The sequence below is a fragment of the Tamandua tetradactyla genome, chromosome 4 (assembly GCF_023851605.1).
Source record: "Tamandua tetradactyla isolate mTamTet1 chromosome 4, mTamTet1.pri, whole genome shotgun sequence".
NCBI classification, from domain to species: domain Eukaryota; kingdom Metazoa; phylum Chordata; class Mammalia; order Pilosa; family Myrmecophagidae; genus Tamandua; species Tamandua tetradactyla.
Window position 1 is genome coordinate 8,203,147 of NC_135330.1, and position 15,666 is coordinate 8,218,812.

Sequence of the window (15,666 nt, forward strand, 5' to 3'; positions counted from 1 at the left end):
CCCTATTCCCAATAAAATTCATTAAATGGGTCCTTGAGTTCCAGTTCCACTTTCTTTTTATTTAAATAACCGAAGCAACAGCCTTGGCACAGCAGAAGGAAGCTGGGTGGGTGGCGGAAAAGGTGGCAGCAGTGTGGCCTGACTGGGGTCAGGTGATGGGCAGTGACTGAGTCACAGAGGGCTCCCCGAACCCCCGAGTCAGGATCAGAAGTCATGGCCATGGGCTTGGGACACTTAAGAGGACAATCTAGTAGTGATGCCTCTCCAAGTCCAAGAAACCCCGGGAACGGGGGGCTAGGTTGGCTCCCTCACGTGGCGGGGCCAGGACGTCCCAGTCAGGATTCATGGGGCCCGGAAGGCATTTTCAGCAGCCCCAGCGGCCGCGTTGGCTGCTGCGGTTCGCACTGCAGGGTTGGAGAAGACCCCAGCGGCAAATTCTTGTTGGGCCTTTTGAAAGCTGGCACCTGTGCGGCGGTATAGGGAATGGATCTGCAAGTAGAAGGCAGAAACATTACAGCATGTTCCAGCCACTGTTACCCCACCCCAGCCAACCAACATCACCACCATTCACCACCCTGCTTTCACTTTCCCTTCTTGACTCTCACCCGCCGTGTACACACACACACACACACACACACACCAAAGTCCATTAGCTCAGACCCCACTCATCAGCCTGGCCCTCCCCAGTTCCTCCTGAATGTTCCACCCAGGCCTCTAGGGACCCATGATCTCACCCTCCTGGCCCCACCATCCACACAGCCCTTACCCGCTTTAGCATCACAATTCCCAGCACAGAGATGCCAGTGAAGAACAGAGCGACCAGCAGCATTAGCACAGCTACAGCCTTATTGCTGTGTAGCACCACCAGAGCTGAGATCCAGCCACTGTAAGGAGGGAAAGGTATGTGGCAGCGAAGAACTGGAACCCTGTCCTCCCAGCTTCTCTGGTTACAGTTGCCAACATGCCCCACCCATTCTATCAGTAGTGGCCACCAGGACTAGCTCTCCTGTTGGCCTGGCAGCATTCCATGTACTATAATACCAACTAGATCCCCTCTCCTCAGTTTAATTGCAGCTTCCAGATCATGAATTCCTAACTTACCAAGCTCTTCTAGGCATTCTCATTCCAAACAGACCTTTATTTGTTGAGGACTCTCCCTTCCCCTCTTCAACCATGGCTATTTATTCCTCCTCCAGGAAGCTTTCTCAGATTGACCAAATGCAGCTTTCTTTCACTCCATCTATGCCCGTCCGGAATTCTGTCCCGGCTCTATCCCGGAAGTATGCCTTGTCTCTCCTGTTAAACTAGTATCTCCCAAGGATAAAAATCACATTTCCTTTTTCTAAACAACTACCCCAGTACCAGTATAGGCTCGGTCTAGAGCAGTGGAAGAGAGGGGTAACAGTCAATGACAGTCTCACGGACCTGAACCCCCAACCCGGGATGCCAATGGCCTGGAGCACAAAAAGAACATCCTGGACAAAAAAAATGAAGAAGAAAACGAAGAAATTGAATGAACTGTCGCTCCTGCAAAGACACAAAAATGGGGATGGTGGGAGAAGAATCAGGGGGGAGGAGCAGATGTGGAGCCCATCCCAGGTCCCCCATCCCCCCAACTTCACACCCCGCTTACCGGAAAGCCTTGTACATGGGCCGGTACCAGCAGACAAAGGAGCAGGGAGTAAAAAGGAGGACCCAGAGGATGGAAAGCCCAAAGCCTGAGCCATTACTGGTATCCACACAGAAGCTCGCCAGGCAGGCAAGGAAGTTCAGGAGAAGAGCCAGGGTGCTGCCTAATGGGCAGAAAGACAGGATGACAGGTCCTCCTGGGCTGCAATAAAGGCTTCTCCCCATGTAAACCCCACAGTACAACCCTTGCTGCAGATGGGAGAATAAAAGTAGCCCCTGCCTTTCCTTAACTGAACTGAATAAACAAATCGCATTCACATGTGATCCTCCTTGCAAAGACATTTAAAGTATTCAGAATATGTTTATGCATGAGGACAAGGGAAAGGGGGAGAAGGAGCCAAAACATATGTTTGGTATCAGGCTGGAGAATAAACTCTAGACACAATAAAAAGATTACTCCAGGAAGATTCCTGGAGAAGTTGGCCTTAAACTCGTTGAAGAGAGGTGAATGTCTAGTTCCAGGTTAAGTGGCCTATAGAGCAGGAAATATCCAAGTTACTATCACACGTTTCCTCCAAAAAGTCTTCTCATTACTCACACATCCAGAGGTAGTACATGGTAGATACTGTTTTCTGAAATTCTTGGGGGATCTCCATGGAGATGTCCTGGAAAAAGCAGGGCTGGACTGGGAAAAAAGAAGGTAGCGGGGGCCAATTGTTCTGTCGAGCTGTAAGGCACAAAAAGCAGGGGGAGCCCGGAAGTAAGGCAAAGACAGGACGACTACCCCCCCTGCCCTTCCTCCCCAGCCCTTCTCTTCTGTCTCTGATTCAGGGTGCAGGGGGACCAGGGAGAGTAACAATCAACATTTATTGTTATATACAACTTCTAGGCACTGTGTTAATTACTTTGCCTATATGACCTTGTTTAACCCTCGTAACAATCCTGTCAAACAAGGACAAACATTATTTTCATTTTACAAATAAGGAAACTGAGGCAACCAGGGATTAAGCACCTTGCTTAAGATCTCATGGTTAGTAAGCAATAGACACAAATTCAAACCCAGCAGTTCGGCTCCAGAGCCCATGCTCTTAGATACTTTTTTTGCTCGTTCCAAACTGCCAGAAGCAATGCCCCTATCTTACTTCACCCCACCCTACCAAGGATCCACTCACTAGCTGTGCCTCCTAGGGCAGCATGCTGCAGCTCTCGCTCCCTCCGATCCAACTCCTCTGCCTTCCGGTTGAGCTCTTCTTGCTTCTTTAGCAGTTCAGCTGTGGCGGCTGCAGCTGAAGCCTGCCCAGGATGAGCAGAGGGAATTCTAAGTCCTGGACCCCAGGGCTGGCCCCTCTCTCCAGCCCCAAACTGAACACTTTCTTTACCTGGGTGCTGTAGGAGCCATAATTCTTGGGTTCTGGGGGGCTGAGCTTCCGTGAGGGCTGCAAAGGTGGAGCCGAGGGTGGTGGCAATGGGGCAGGGGCAGGAGGCTCATAGGCTGGTGGTGGCTGTTGGGTTTGGAAAAGATCTTGCTTTTTTTGTTTGTTTTTTTTTTTTTTTACTATTTTTATTGACAAATCTTCACACAGTCCATACATGGAGTACAATCAATGGCTCACAATATCATCACATAGTTGTGTATTTATCACCACCATCATTTCTAGAAGATCTGCATCGCTCCAGAAAAGAAATATAAAAAAAAGAAAAATACATACATCCCATACTCCTTACCTCTCCCTCTCAATGACTACTAGTACTTCAATCTACCCAATTTATTTTACCCCTTATCCCCTATTTATTTACTTATTTATTTTGTATCCATACATTTTACTCATCTGTCCATACCCTGGATAAAAGGGGCATCAGACACAAGATTTTCACAATAACACACACTGTAAAAGTCATATCGTTATACAATCGTCTTCAAGAATCAAGGCTACTGGAACACAGTGCAACAGTTTCAAAAACTTCCTTCCAGCCACTCTGGAAAAGATCTTAAGGATCACCTGGTTCCCCATAACACAGGAATCTAGAATCTGCTTCAATGGGCCTTTAGACCCAAAGCTCATTACCTAAGGACAGCAACCCCAGCCTCAGCTGGTAGAAAGTTAGTTCTTAGGTTCAATTTGTCAGAAAACTCTTTGATGACCTGCAGCAGCCCTTGGTCCTCATCGGCCACATCTACCTCCTTAACCTCTCACCTTACCATTCTCTAGTCCACTAGGACAAACAGGTTTATTTCTCCTCATTCCCTGCTTTCTAACTGCATAACAACACCATCTTTTCTTTTCTCCAAATAAGCCTTCCCAGACAGAAGCCTTGGATCAGACTTTGCCAGATTTCTAGTCCTCTTAGAACTTATTTGTAAAGCTGGATCGTTGGCCCAGTGTTTTCTAGAAGAATGAAGCATCCCATGGCAGAATGGTCTCTTTCAGCGAGCTAAGACCACAGCGCTTATTTCTTTCTCTGCAGCCAACAAAGGTCCCTGGCCCCAGACATTGGGCTTAGTGGTACCCCCTCCTCTCCCTTGCGCTCCATAAGCTCACCTCCCGGGTCTCAAAAGGGTTGTAGACGTCAAGAGTGGCATATTGTGGACTGGGTCGGTGCTGGATCACAGCCGGGTCCTGTGGGCAGAGACCTGGGGCTCAGCTAGTGCCTGGTGTCTCCTGGGGAGATTCCCAGAGACGTCTCCTAAAATGTCTATGGCTACACGGATCGCACCGTAGGGGGCCACACTGTTTGCCCCAAAACCCGTCACCCCACACTGCCGGTATTAGTTCCTTGAAGGGACAGGGCCCGCCCCTCAAGGTGTTCACTGGTCTGGAGTCACCGTCAATCCCACGTGGCGGACCTTTCCAGAATCAAATTACAGAAATGGGAATACGAGTTAGCCCGACCCTCCACAACCGAGAAGAGTCAACCAATTGCCCAAAGGAGGCCGGTGCAAGTCACCTGAAACGGGTTATCAAGCTCGTTGGGCTCGGCGAACGGATTGCCGTCATCTCTGCTCTGTGCCATACTTGCATCTGCGGCCGAGGCCGCACCGAATCCTACACACCCCTGCCGGGGCAGTGGCGGCCGCGGTTGCTCCGCGAGCTCCCTCCGCTCCGCTTGGTCCGCCCCGCTCCTCTGTACTCGGATTGGGTGTCTCGACCGGAAGGGTCTCAAGAATCCCCGCAGCAGCCGCGAGCTGCGCTTGCGCTTTGGCGAAAATCAAAGACTGAGGCGCTCCACGTGACACCGCTAACACCCTCCTACAGCCAAGTACCGCTTCCTTCCCACGTGACCCTACCCATTAACGAACTACATCTCCCAGGGGGCCGCGCGTCAGAACTCCCGGCCTTCCTAGTCTCGCAAGGTATGGCGGAACCCTCCGTGGCCGATTCTCCGGAGTTGGAACAGGCTTTTTCTATTTGGGGTTCCAGCGCTATCCTGGCACCCAGCTTAATGACTCAACAGGTAGGGCCTCTTCTCCAGCCCTCATTCCAGACCAGAGGAAGCGTCACCTTCTATAGCCCGTTCCCATTCAACCCTGAGGGAATAGGAATGTTACTCTACTCATCATTGCTGGCCTGCCCCCGACCCCGCCAGCTTAGGAAGATAAAACAAACCGGTGGCCCGGCTCTGGGACATTAAGATGGATTCTCCCTTCATACCCGGACTTAGAAATGTTGGCGATCTTCTCGTCCGTTCAACCCAACATTCCCAAACTTCAAAGTCCAGGGATGGGGGTCTGATGAAGCACGTCATTTTATTTCACAAAGACTGTACAAAATTCCTTATAAAAGATGGGGTAGATACCACCTGGTTACCTCTTTCTGCCCCCATTTAACTCCATGTGAGGGAGCAGGAGAGGATGGGAAAAATGTGGGATGGAATGGCATTATGTACAAGGGAGGGGTGGAAGTGATAAGTACAGGTTTTGTCATATTTACACTATTTCACATATTCACAGGTATACAGAGAGCCAGGAGGAAGGAGTGCACTCCAGCTCTGTTTTCTTGTATAAAAAAGCACCAGTGTCCTGAACTGGACACCCACTGCTCTAATAGATGCAGTGGGGCCCAGGGCCTGATCGTCACCGACTGATATCCCGACTCGAGTCCCACAACTTGGCACTGGGCGGCTCAGCCCGAAGGCGAGCGAAGAAAGAATGCTGAAGGGCCTCACCCAAGGTCAGCCGTTTAGCAGGTTCATACTCTAGCATGCTTTCAATCAGATCGAAGAGCTGGTGATGTTCCTCTGCCTCTGAGGTCAAATACCGCTGGTGGTGGAGGGCAGGAAAAAAGTGAGGCAGGGTGCCTTACAAACTCTACATCCTTCAAGACCCTAGCTTTCATTCTCGGAGAACCAAAGCTCTGCTTGTAACCATTTTGAATGCTACTTTATGACAGCCACATCGTGACCAACATTTCCAGTATTATAGCTCAAACTACCTTCCCACTAGCACAATTACTTCACTCTTTGAAAGTTCTACTTGTATATCCTTGTCAACTTCATGAATCTTCTTTAGGTCATCATTAAAATGTAAGCTCTTCAAAAGTAGTTTATTTTCTGCCTGATCCAAAGAATCCAGGACATTGCTTTGAATTCTGGCTCACAAAAGATGTGGCTGTTTAACCTCTTTCCCTTCAAAAAACCCACTCCCCCTCTTATAGTTCTTCTATTGACCAAAGATGTCTTCTTCCAGTTTTTCTCCCCTCCTTTCCCAAATTTCTGCTTATGGCAAACAACCTTAAGGAAATAAACTCTGGGTGGTGGGCATTACTTATTCCCAGCCCTGCTCACCCGTAGTGGTTTGCAGTTCTCTCGAACATAGCGCCCAGCTGATGTATTCTCATCCCAATCCAGGCGACCCCGGTAAAAATACTTCTGCTTCCTAAAGGTGAAAGGGAGGTTTAGGAATCAGGAGGTTCCATTTGTTATGAAATAATTCTTTTCTCCCCCATCTGAGAGTAGCTGGGGTGAGGGGGCATCAAAGAAAAATGAAAATGATGTGAAAGAGACTAATTCCATAGAGAAAAGGAAAACAGTTAAGTCCCTCCCACCCAAGGTTCACCTTGTTTTTCGGATCATCCGGGAAGGGATAGGACCCAAGATCCTTTCCATCATGGCTAGATGCTCTCTGTTATCATGGGTCTAGGAAACAGAGACAGAGCTGAGCATGGGGCTAGTGAAGAGGAAAAAGCAGGCTGAGGACTAGCTACTGAGATGGGTAATATGAAGGAACGTGTGGAGGGAGCAGGCAGGTCCTCGGCAGACAACAAAGAAATCAGGTAGAAGAATATCTGGTGGTGATGAAAAAACTCTACTACTTACCTGGAAGAGGGTGAAGCCAACATAGTACTCGAAGATGATGCAGCCTATGCTCCATACATCACAAGGCTGTGACCAGCCCAACTCTGAGTGGAAACAGGGAGAAGGAAAAAGGTATTAGGAGGCTTCACAGGGCCCCACCCTCACCACTACATTCCCTCATGCAGTTGGACAACCTTGCCCTCCCTTACCAAGGATGACCTCTGGCGCTCGGTAATGGCGAGTTGAGACAATGGTGCTATGGTGCTCATGGTCAAAGGTGGCACTGCCAAAATCCACCACCCGCACAGCTGTGCTCTTCACACTGCGCTCATCTCGCTTCTAGAGAAGAGAAGAATCTGCATCTTAGCCCTAGATTTCACCACTATTCTTTAAAATGCTTCTGAGCTTTAACAAAGCAACTCTGGCCTCCTGCCTACTCCCACACATACTGGAGAATCTCTTGCTCTACAGCCTCCCCCCATATCCAGCAGAGTACATTAGGATTGGGGGAGGAAGAGGATTAAGAAATGATTACAATAGAACAGTGTGTATCTAAAGACTGTACCTTAGTGACCAGTATATATAAATGTAATAAGTAGCAAAGGGGTTGAAGGAGGGAGAGAGCCCCTTTAGCAATAATCTCTGTTATTTTCAGTTAGTCAAGGGAGATGAGCGTTCCTACCTTACAGAAATACACATTTAAAAGAGAAGGAAGTCCAAACCAAGAACCTTAAAAGCATTTTCATTCTAGTGGAACAATATCTGATGTTGTTTTCCTAAGTTTTCTCCCAATTTAATTTATAGCCTCTTACAATTTCTCCTTTGCAAGCTGTTCTGGTACACTGGTTTTGCCCAGTAAGAGCCAGAAAGGGAGGAATGTGGGACAAAGAAGCCAAAGTGGGACAGAAAGGGCTGAGTGAAAGGCAGAGTGGCACAGCTGGCCAAGGGGTAGACCCTGTCCACCTTACCTTCTCTAGGTTGTAGGTGAGCTCATAGTCTGAATTCACAAACAGGATATTTTCAGGTTTGAGGTCCGTATGTGTCAGCTTGTTATCATGGAGGACTGCAGGGGAAAAGACCAGGTCGGGCTCAGACTAGGGAGCCAGGGATAAGCAACACTAGGTGGCCCCAGGCTTGGTCATCTAGATGAAGATTAGTGAAGCAGGTCCAGAGCCACTAGTGCTGCTTTCTGTTCTACATCCAAATGAAATGCCTGGTCCAAGAAGCCCCACACTTATTAATGTAAGAAAAACATGCAATTCTCAGTTAATATATATATTTAAAAAAAGGTAATTTGCTATGGGTTGTTTATCTGTACAGACTTTGGCATATGCTGTATCTAACATTCTGTGGATTCAATTCTGTGAAGCTCTATTATTGTGAAGACTGAAGAGAACAATATATTGATCTGCATTTCCTACCTGGTCCCTTGACTCAACTACTCCCCATGCCACCTGCTTTTCTGGGAATGGAGAAAGCATCTCATCTCAGACAAATGTAAACTTCTAGCCTGAGTAGAGTTTCTGCCTTAGTGTCTGCTGTCTAACTTACACTTCCCCAAGAAAGTGGAAAAGGGAGGAAAAGGAGAAAAGTTAAGTGCTTTGGTTTCAAAGGCTTTTTCTTCCAGTTCCTGCAGGTTGAATGTACAGTAAGAGCAATCAATGACATCAAAGAGTTACGCCTGAAGTGATGTCAACATGACAGTGAATAAAGGAACTGAAGATAATCAAAAGTTGACTGTTTAGGGGCTTCGCCAGCACACATCCGAGACCGAAGAGGTCCAGTGGAGGGAAGGGCTGCCCGAGTCCACCTTGGCCCACCCCACTCACACATGACAGCCTGGCACAGCTGGAAGGCCATGTGGCGCACTTGGTGGATAGGGTAGGGCAGGTAGTTGTTGTCTTTGAGGAAATCGAAGGTGCTAAGGCCCAGGAGTTCAAAGGAGATACACATGTGGCCATGGTAGTCAAACCAGTCAAACATCTGGACACAGAGGCTAGGAAGAGAGATGGGGGAAAGAGGGATGTTTGATGAGCTCCCATCTGCCCACCAACCCTCTAACAAGGAGGGTCCATAAAAGTTAATCCCACTTGTGTAAAAACAAGCATTAACAAATTTCAATACAGCTAGAAAATGGTCTTTCTAGCAGACCCAAGAAGAGAGGTAACACCTGCCTAAGCTTCAAACCATTTTCCTGCAACCTTTTAAATTGTTTCAAAAATCTTATATGCTGATGAACTGCTTAGTGCCAGGGGGTCCAAACAGCAAGGACCCTGAATTGCCAGGCTGTCACTTCTAAACCTCAACCATAGCCCCCTCTTCTGAAATTCAGTCAGCCTTAACTAGGCCCATGTTTATATCTACTGCCTTATTATTATCTTTATTCAATATTTATTCTATTTTTGGCCTATGAATGTGCGTGGACAGAAATGTTACTATTTAAATGTCTGTGGCCTCACTGGTATAGTTCTAAGTATAAAAACGTAATTCATTTTTTGATGAAAACGTTCATGCTCAGTCCCAGGGCCACGTCTAAAACACACCTTTACAGAGGCCATGCTGGACTGGGGCTAAATTGTAGAGAACAAAGCAATCTAACTGCCCCAGAAAGAAGGGGAATGGATTAGAGACCCTCATGACCTGATATTCTATTCTCTAAGATGATGAACAAAAGATAACTGAATGGATGAGAAGAACCAGGATTTCCCTGCCTTTCCTAACCCAAAGCTGGGAGTGGAACCTCTCAATTTCTCCTCAAACTCCTCTGCTTGCTTACTTCTTGTTGTCAGGGTCCTTCTCGTTGATTTTCTCCAGCACATTGATTTCAAGTCGAGCTGCTTCCTTGTACTTCTCCACATTCTTAATGATCTTCAGGGCAACTCGAGTCCCACCCCTGTAGATTGGCACAAGAGACTTTTGCTGGGTTCTCAAGAACATCTCCACCTGAATGGGGCTATCTGGGGACTAAGAAATTCTGCCTTTGGCTAATCAGGAAAAAAGCCTGAGATATTTTTTGTCTTTACTCCTAGCAGGGTTGGAATCAGAAGGGGGCTGGCAGTTACCTGCGATGGTCGACACATTGTACAACTCGGCCAAAGGTCCCCTCTCCCAAGGTGCTTACAATTTCATCTGAAATGAAACAAAGTAGGGTCGGGGAGAGGGAGGGAGAGAAGATGGGGAATGAGCTGAATTGGAAGAAAAAAGCATATAGCAACCTGGGGTGAGATGAAGGAAGGGGGAACAGATACAGATGGTCACAGGGGAAGAAAACCCCTGAGTGATTCCCACCACCTTTAACCCAGGGGCCATGAGAGCTGGGAGTGGACAGAAGAAGTCAATTCTCAACAGCAACTCAAACCACCCAGATAAACAACACCACTGAGAAAAGGCAAAAGAGACTGTGACTTAGGTTGGCTCGGGACGTTAGGATGGCTATGGGACCATTATAGGCTATAGGATTGTTACGATTTGGCTTGTACATCGCTCTTGTAGCCAGTCCCCGACGTGGTAGATGAGGTGGCCCTCAGCGTCGTCTTCTACACTCTTGGCTCTCCGGCTGCTGTGCTGCTGTCGGGGGGCGGGGGGGGTCGGAGCAAGCCAGGTGTCGGAGCGGGGGCCGGAGGGAGGCGGGGTGGGTGGTGGAGGGGTCACCGGTCACAGGCGCCCAGCCATGGGGGACAGACGATGATGGGGGACAGTGGAAGGGAACACGTCAGATGCAGTAAGACGGATCGGGGTGAGAAGAGAGAGCGGCGCACAATCCCAAGTCCCCAAACCCAAAACGGGAACAGGGAGAGGCATGGGCAGAGCAGAGAAGTGGTGTCGTTGCCAGTGTCACCCACAACCCCATGCTCTACACAATGCCCTTTCAGATGGGCAAAGATCTCCCCTTGCCCCCACCCAAGACCGCCTGCCAGGGGGGCCACAGAGCCCAGGGCTTGGGGGAGAAAAGCACTCCACGAGTAAGGTCCCTGATAGGAAGTGAAGGCTTCTGGGGCAGAGGAGCTGCTCCCAAACACAGTAAGCCCAGCATGCCAGGAAGGGCACTGGGGGTCACAAATACTCCGTGCCCATCTATTTCCAAAGTAGATTCCAGGCCCCTTCAAGAGCCAGAGTGCTTCCAGGAGAGTAGACAGGCTCAGTGCCCACCTCAATTTTCATGCCCCAATGCTCAGCTGAAAAAAGAATACTTCTCACTTACCAGGGTCCTAGAGGGTCTGAAGAAGAGTGGGGAGAGGAAGGGCCTAGGCAGGACACTCACCGAAGATGAGCGGCTGAATGTCCGGCTGCGCCGCCTCCGCCGCCTGTGCTTCCTACGGCTGCTGCGCTGGCTGCGGTAACTACTGTCCTCCCGATGGTATTCATAGGAATGCCGATAGTCCGTGTCATAGTAGGCCTCTCCCCGATCCCGGCTGTAGTCGTTGCGCCTGTAGCTACCGCAGTATCTCCGGTCATATGCCCTCCGATCAGATGAACGATCATCATAGCTGCTATTGAACAACACAGAAAACCCCATCAGATGCATCTGTTCAGGACACATCCCCTGCCACCCATGCAAAAAGGTCCTCCCCAAGTGAGGACAGAAAATAATGCTAGAAAAACTGCTCCCAGACCCTCAAAAAGTCATTCCAAGAGGATCAAGGACCAGAGAAGTGTGATGACTGAGCACAGAGGAGGATCCTGACACCTGTATGTCACCAAGACTACTGCAAAGTCATCAGAAGAGCAATCACTCCCTCTAGAGACCTCCCTCTCCCCTCCAGTGTTACAATGGAACAAATAGCCATGTTGTTCTCAAACCTTCATTGACTGAAATCCAGCCTTACTCTAAACCACCTCTGACCCATCCCTCCCACTGAACATGCTGCTAAACTATAAAAATCCTAAGACCTAAGTTTGTCTGGTCTATTAAATACATAGCTATCTCTAGTCTTCAGTCCTTTGCACATACCACATCTCTCATTTGACTTCTACCTGTCCTCAGACAAGCTTAGATGTCACCTTCCCTGGGGAGTGTTTCCTAAACTACACGTCCTCACATCCTGTCCCACTCCAATCAAAATTGCTGAGTGCCTCCTCATCCCTTCACTATGTACTTCTTCTGTAATAATACTCCTAACGCTGCAAATGGCTGTTGTTACCCACCTTGAACATCATCTTCTCCCAGATGCTTAGAGCAATGCCCTTAGCACGTAACCAATAAATACCTGTTGAACAAATATTTGTGACCCTGAGACTCGTTTTTTCTTCCAGAGGCCTCACCTCCGAGAACGGACATGGTAGCTATCTTCCCGCCTGGGCCGCCGTGTCCGGTCACTGCTACTAGACCAGGAGCGGCTTCTTCGTCGTTTATGCTTTCGGCTCCGATAGTGTTCATGGTAACTCCCCCGGCTGCCTCGCTCTGAGGAATGGTATCTTCGGGGATGAGGCATCTGGAACGGAAGGAAAAGTGGAAATAGTGAGGGATGCTTGGAGTTTCCAGAGGTCCCCCTACAAGGACCCACTATTCCAAAGATGCTAACCTGCTTTCTGCTCTTTTACCCCTACCTCTTTTCACCATTCACAACTTCTTCAGTCTTCCTCTGTGCTTACAATTCCTCCTGATTGGAATGCGTACTCAACTACTGTGACTGAAAACTCTGGGACGCTCCCCTTCCACCCATGCTGCTCATTCCTCTAACCTCGTTTTCCCCCAACACGGCTCCGTGAAAGACTCTCAGGTCTGGGCCATAATTCTATCGTGATAAGACTGTGTGACTGACAGAAACTGTCACAGTCCCAAGACAGATCTATGCCACAATGACTTTCTCATAACAAGTGAATAAAGCTATAGCATACACTGTTAGGCTTTTTCAGTCCCTAAGAATGTATCTTATCTCCCAGCTAGATGATCAGTATTCTGAGAGTGGGAATCCAGTTCATAGATTTCTAGATATAGTAGGTATATACCAAATTTAAGCAAGTTTAAGAAATCTGGGCCTGAATCCTTGAACTACTGTCTCTCACATCTTTGTGAGAGGTTTTAATACAGGAGGCCCCAAAGTACAATCAGCTTTCCATCCGACTCCTCCCCTCTTGTGCTAGTAGAGAATAACTATTTTTAATTAATATCAAAATTATGTGGCTGACTCGATAAATCCCAGAAGGACTTGAACAGTGAATAAAAAGTATCTGTAAAGTCCCCTTGGAGGAATGGTGAGAAAGGGGGAAAATTCAACTGCCCCAAGTGGAGAATTCTTGATATCCTCACAAGCAGTGCAGACAACCAAAGCAATAGGCTAAGCCTCCAATCTTGGGGTTTGTTCATATGAAACTTAACCCCACAAAGGAAAGGTTAAGCCTACTTAAAATTAGGCCTAAGAGTCACCTCCACGAGAACCTCTTTTGTTGCTCAGATGTGGCCTCTCTCTCCAGCCAACACAACAAGCAAACTCACTGCCCTCCCCCTCTCTACGTGGGACATGACTCCCAGGGGTGTGGACCTTCCTGGCAACATGGGACAGAAATCCTAGAATGAGCTGGGACTTAGCACCAAGGGATTGAGAAAACCTTCTTGACCGAAAGGGGGGTAGAAAGAAATGAGACAAAATAAAGTGTCAATGGCTGAGAGATTCCAGAGTCGAGACATTATCCTGGAGATTATTCTTACACATTAAAAATAGACGACACCTTTTTAGTTAAGGCATAACAGAGAGGCTGGAGAGAACTGCCTGAAAATGTAGAGCTGTGTTCCAGTAGCCACGTTTCTTGAAAATAATTGTATAATGATATAGCTTTCACAACGTGACTGTGTGATTGTGAAAACCTTGTGTCTGATGCTTCTTTTATCTACCTTATGGACAGATGCGTAAAACATATGGATTAAAAATAAATAAAAAATAGGGGGAACAAACGTTAAAATAAATTTAGTAGACTGAAATGCTAGTGATCAGTGAAAGGGAGGGGTAAGGGGTATTATACGTATGATTTTTTTTGTTTTCTTTTTTTTGAATTGATGCAAATGTTCTAAGAAATGATCATGATGATGATATACAACTATGTCATAAAAAAATGTTCATATTGTGTGTTGATTGGTTTTATTAAAAAAAAATTACTTGGTTGAGAACTGGCCACCCTCTAGTTACTGGATATAGAACTGCAAGGTGCACAGATGTTTTTTAGAGAAAGAATCAAGACAGAAATCATTGTCATAATCTAAGAAGAAGGGAATAGGAGGGCAGAACAAAATGAACAGACCCAGGGATTCAGAAGTAGTGGTGGTGGTGGTAGGATAAAGTGTGCAAAAGAATTAATGACTCTAACATCTGGCTCCCATTCTGAGCCACTGCTTCCCAACTTCCTCAAATTGGGGCGGGTGGTATTTGACTCATTCCTGGCCTAATGGGAATAGGAGAAAACCAATAAGATGCAAAGCACAGGTAATTCAACCTTGTTTAGTTAACACAGTCACATAAATAACACCTTACCACATACATACTGCCACCAAAGTTCCTCACAGTCCTCCTTCCCACAAAGCATATATAGCCTAGAACACTTCTCAACTTAGAAATCCTATTTTTACTTTTCACATTTAAAAAACCCAACACACACTCAAACTCTTTTCGTATCCCACGTGACACACACCGTGTCTTCTCCCTCAGCCTTGGTTCAACTTTGATGTTTTGCTCCTTCTCATCTCTGGGACCTCTCCTATCCTTTACTCCATCACCCGTCTCCTACTTTGGCCCCTCGCAAGTTTCCTATGGACCTCCCCAGACAGATCTAAGGCAGGTCGACCTCTTTCCACTTCATCTCCCTACTCCCCCATTCTGCCACTTCCCAAGTCTCAACTCTCTCATAATCTCGCCCCCGTCCCTTGCCCCCAATTCCATCCTACCCCCGCCCGCCCCGCAGGGCGCGCCCCCACAGCCGCCATCTTTCCGCGCGAACCCGCAGCCCGCGCGCTCACCGTTCTGGCGGCGAGGCCCGTGCGCTTGTCCCACAGGAAGTCCGTGATGGCGGCGGCACTGCGGCCGGAGTCCCGGCACCCCCGCGGCGACGAAGTGCAGCTCCACACCCCCCAACCCAGAACCCTGGGACCTCCCGCCCCGTTCCCGGGCTCCGCTCCAGTCCCGCCCGCCCCTGCTCCGTCCCCGCCCCCAGGATCCACTTGGCGCCGCTCGCACCGCCCCCGCCCGGGGCCCGATCCCAGCTCGGTCTCCGGATCTGGCCTCTCCGATCCGCCGCCGCCACCGTGAGCGAGCACGTACGCACGCACGCAGGCACGCACTGCGTCCCTTCCCAGCTACCCCTGGTTTTCGCCCCCAGGGGCGCGCACGCCATCGCGTGCTCACGTAGGTCGTGGGCGTCCGCCCAATGGGGCGGGAGAGATGCCGAGGGTGGATGTTCCTGGGGGCGAAGAAGGAGTGGCAGGGGCGCACGGACACCTACTAGACCAGTTTGCCCCGCCTCCTCTCGGTCTCCAGTCCTTTACCCTTTTCATCGAGATTTCTGTGGCTTTGTTGAATGAAAGGTGTGTCGTCTCTCCGCAGACCTTATCTTGAGAGGCTTGGCGTGAGGTCTGTTTCACCAGCATAGCCGAAAAATATCCAGTTTTTTAAAACAGTACCTGTCTAACCGCAGCAAAGAGGGGTTCCCAACCTTTGTTCTGAACAAAAGTTATTCATGTGTGTGGGCGGGGGCATGGCCGTGGAAGTAAAGTGTGAAAAATGGAAGGCTGAACAATCAGGTGCCGAAAAAGGGAAA

The 15,666-nt window shown here is 48.6% G+C and overlaps 2 protein-coding genes across 7 annotated transcripts; both read right to left on the reverse strand.

Annotated features, from left to right (window-relative positions):
• Positions 1–85: 85 nt before the first annotated feature.
• Positions 86–4,906, reverse strand: SCAMP3 (secretory carrier membrane protein 3). 2 transcript variants are annotated; one of them, XM_077156381.1, is made up of 9 exons: positions 4,576–4,902; positions 4,170–4,247; positions 3,009–3,131; positions 2,802–2,922; positions 2,228–2,356; positions 1,634–1,793; positions 1,426–1,527; positions 767–884; positions 86–489 (listed from the first exon to the last, which is right to left on the reverse strand). In XM_077156381.1, exons 1-9 carry the CDS (start codon positions 4,639–4,641, stop codon positions 343–345), a joined length of 1,044 nt encoding a protein of 347 aa, XP_077012496.1. In that variant the 5' UTR covers positions 4,642–4,902; the 3' UTR covers positions 86–342. The 2 variants fall into 2 exon arrangements, with proteins under 2 accessions (XP_077012496.1, XP_077012497.1); XM_077156382.1 differs by lacking the exon at positions 4,170–4,247 and having other exon boundaries at positions 4,576–4,906.
• A 449-nt stretch (positions 4,907–5,355) lies between these two features.
• CLK2 (CDC like kinase 2) lies at positions 5,356–15,158 on the reverse strand. Of its 5 annotated transcripts, none has more exons than XM_077156377.1 (13): positions 14,870–15,158; positions 12,184–12,353; positions 11,183–11,408; positions 10,401–10,485; positions 9,984–10,050; positions 9,698–9,814; positions 8,751–8,917; positions 7,890–7,984; positions 7,131–7,260; positions 6,943–7,025; positions 6,683–6,762; positions 6,412–6,502; positions 5,356–5,887 (listed from the first exon to the last, which is right to left on the reverse strand). In XM_077156377.1, exons 2-13 carry the CDS (start codon positions 12,351–12,353, stop codon positions 5,702–5,704), a joined length of 1,497 nt encoding a protein of 498 aa, XP_077012492.1. In that variant the 5' UTR covers positions 14,870–15,158; the 3' UTR covers positions 5,356–5,701. The 5 variants fall into 5 exon arrangements, with proteins under 5 accessions (XP_077012492.1, XP_077012491.1, XP_077012490.1 ...); XM_077156376.1 differs by having other exon boundaries at positions 10,401–10,488; XM_077156375.1 differs by having other exon boundaries at positions 11,183–11,411.
• Between the last annotated feature and the right edge of the window lie 508 nt (positions 15,159–15,666).

What these genes read in the sequence shown, in the direction of transcription:
- SCAMP3 (XM_077156381.1), bottom strand. Translation starts at nt 4,641, where the DNA reads ATGGCACAGAGCAGAGATGACGGCAATCCGTTCGCCGAGCCCAACGAG. An exon ending in ATGGCTCCTACAGCACCCAG is followed by an intron (nt 2,923 to 3,008) that starts GTAAAGAAAGTG and finishes CATCCTGGGCAG; the next exon opens with GCTTCAGCTGCAGCCGCCAC. An exon ending in CCCATGTACAAGGCTTTCCG is followed by an intron (nt 1,528 to 1,633) that starts GTAAGCGGGGTG and finishes GTGTCTTTGCAG; the next exon opens with GAGCGACAGTTCATTCAATT.
- CLK2 (XM_077156374.1), bottom strand. Translation starts at nt 12,353, where the DNA reads ATGCCTCATCCCCGAAGATACCATTCCTCAGAGCGAGGCAGCCGGGGG. An exon ending in CAATGTGTCGACCATCGCAG is followed by an intron (nt 9,815 to 9,983) that starts GTAACTGCCAGC and finishes GCCAATCTACAG; the next exon opens with GGGTGGGACTCGAGTTGCCC. An exon ending in CGGATGATCCGAAAAACAAG is followed by an intron (nt 6,503 to 6,682) that starts GTGAACCTTGGG and finishes TTTCACCTTTAG; the next exon opens with GAAGCAGAAGTATTTTTACC.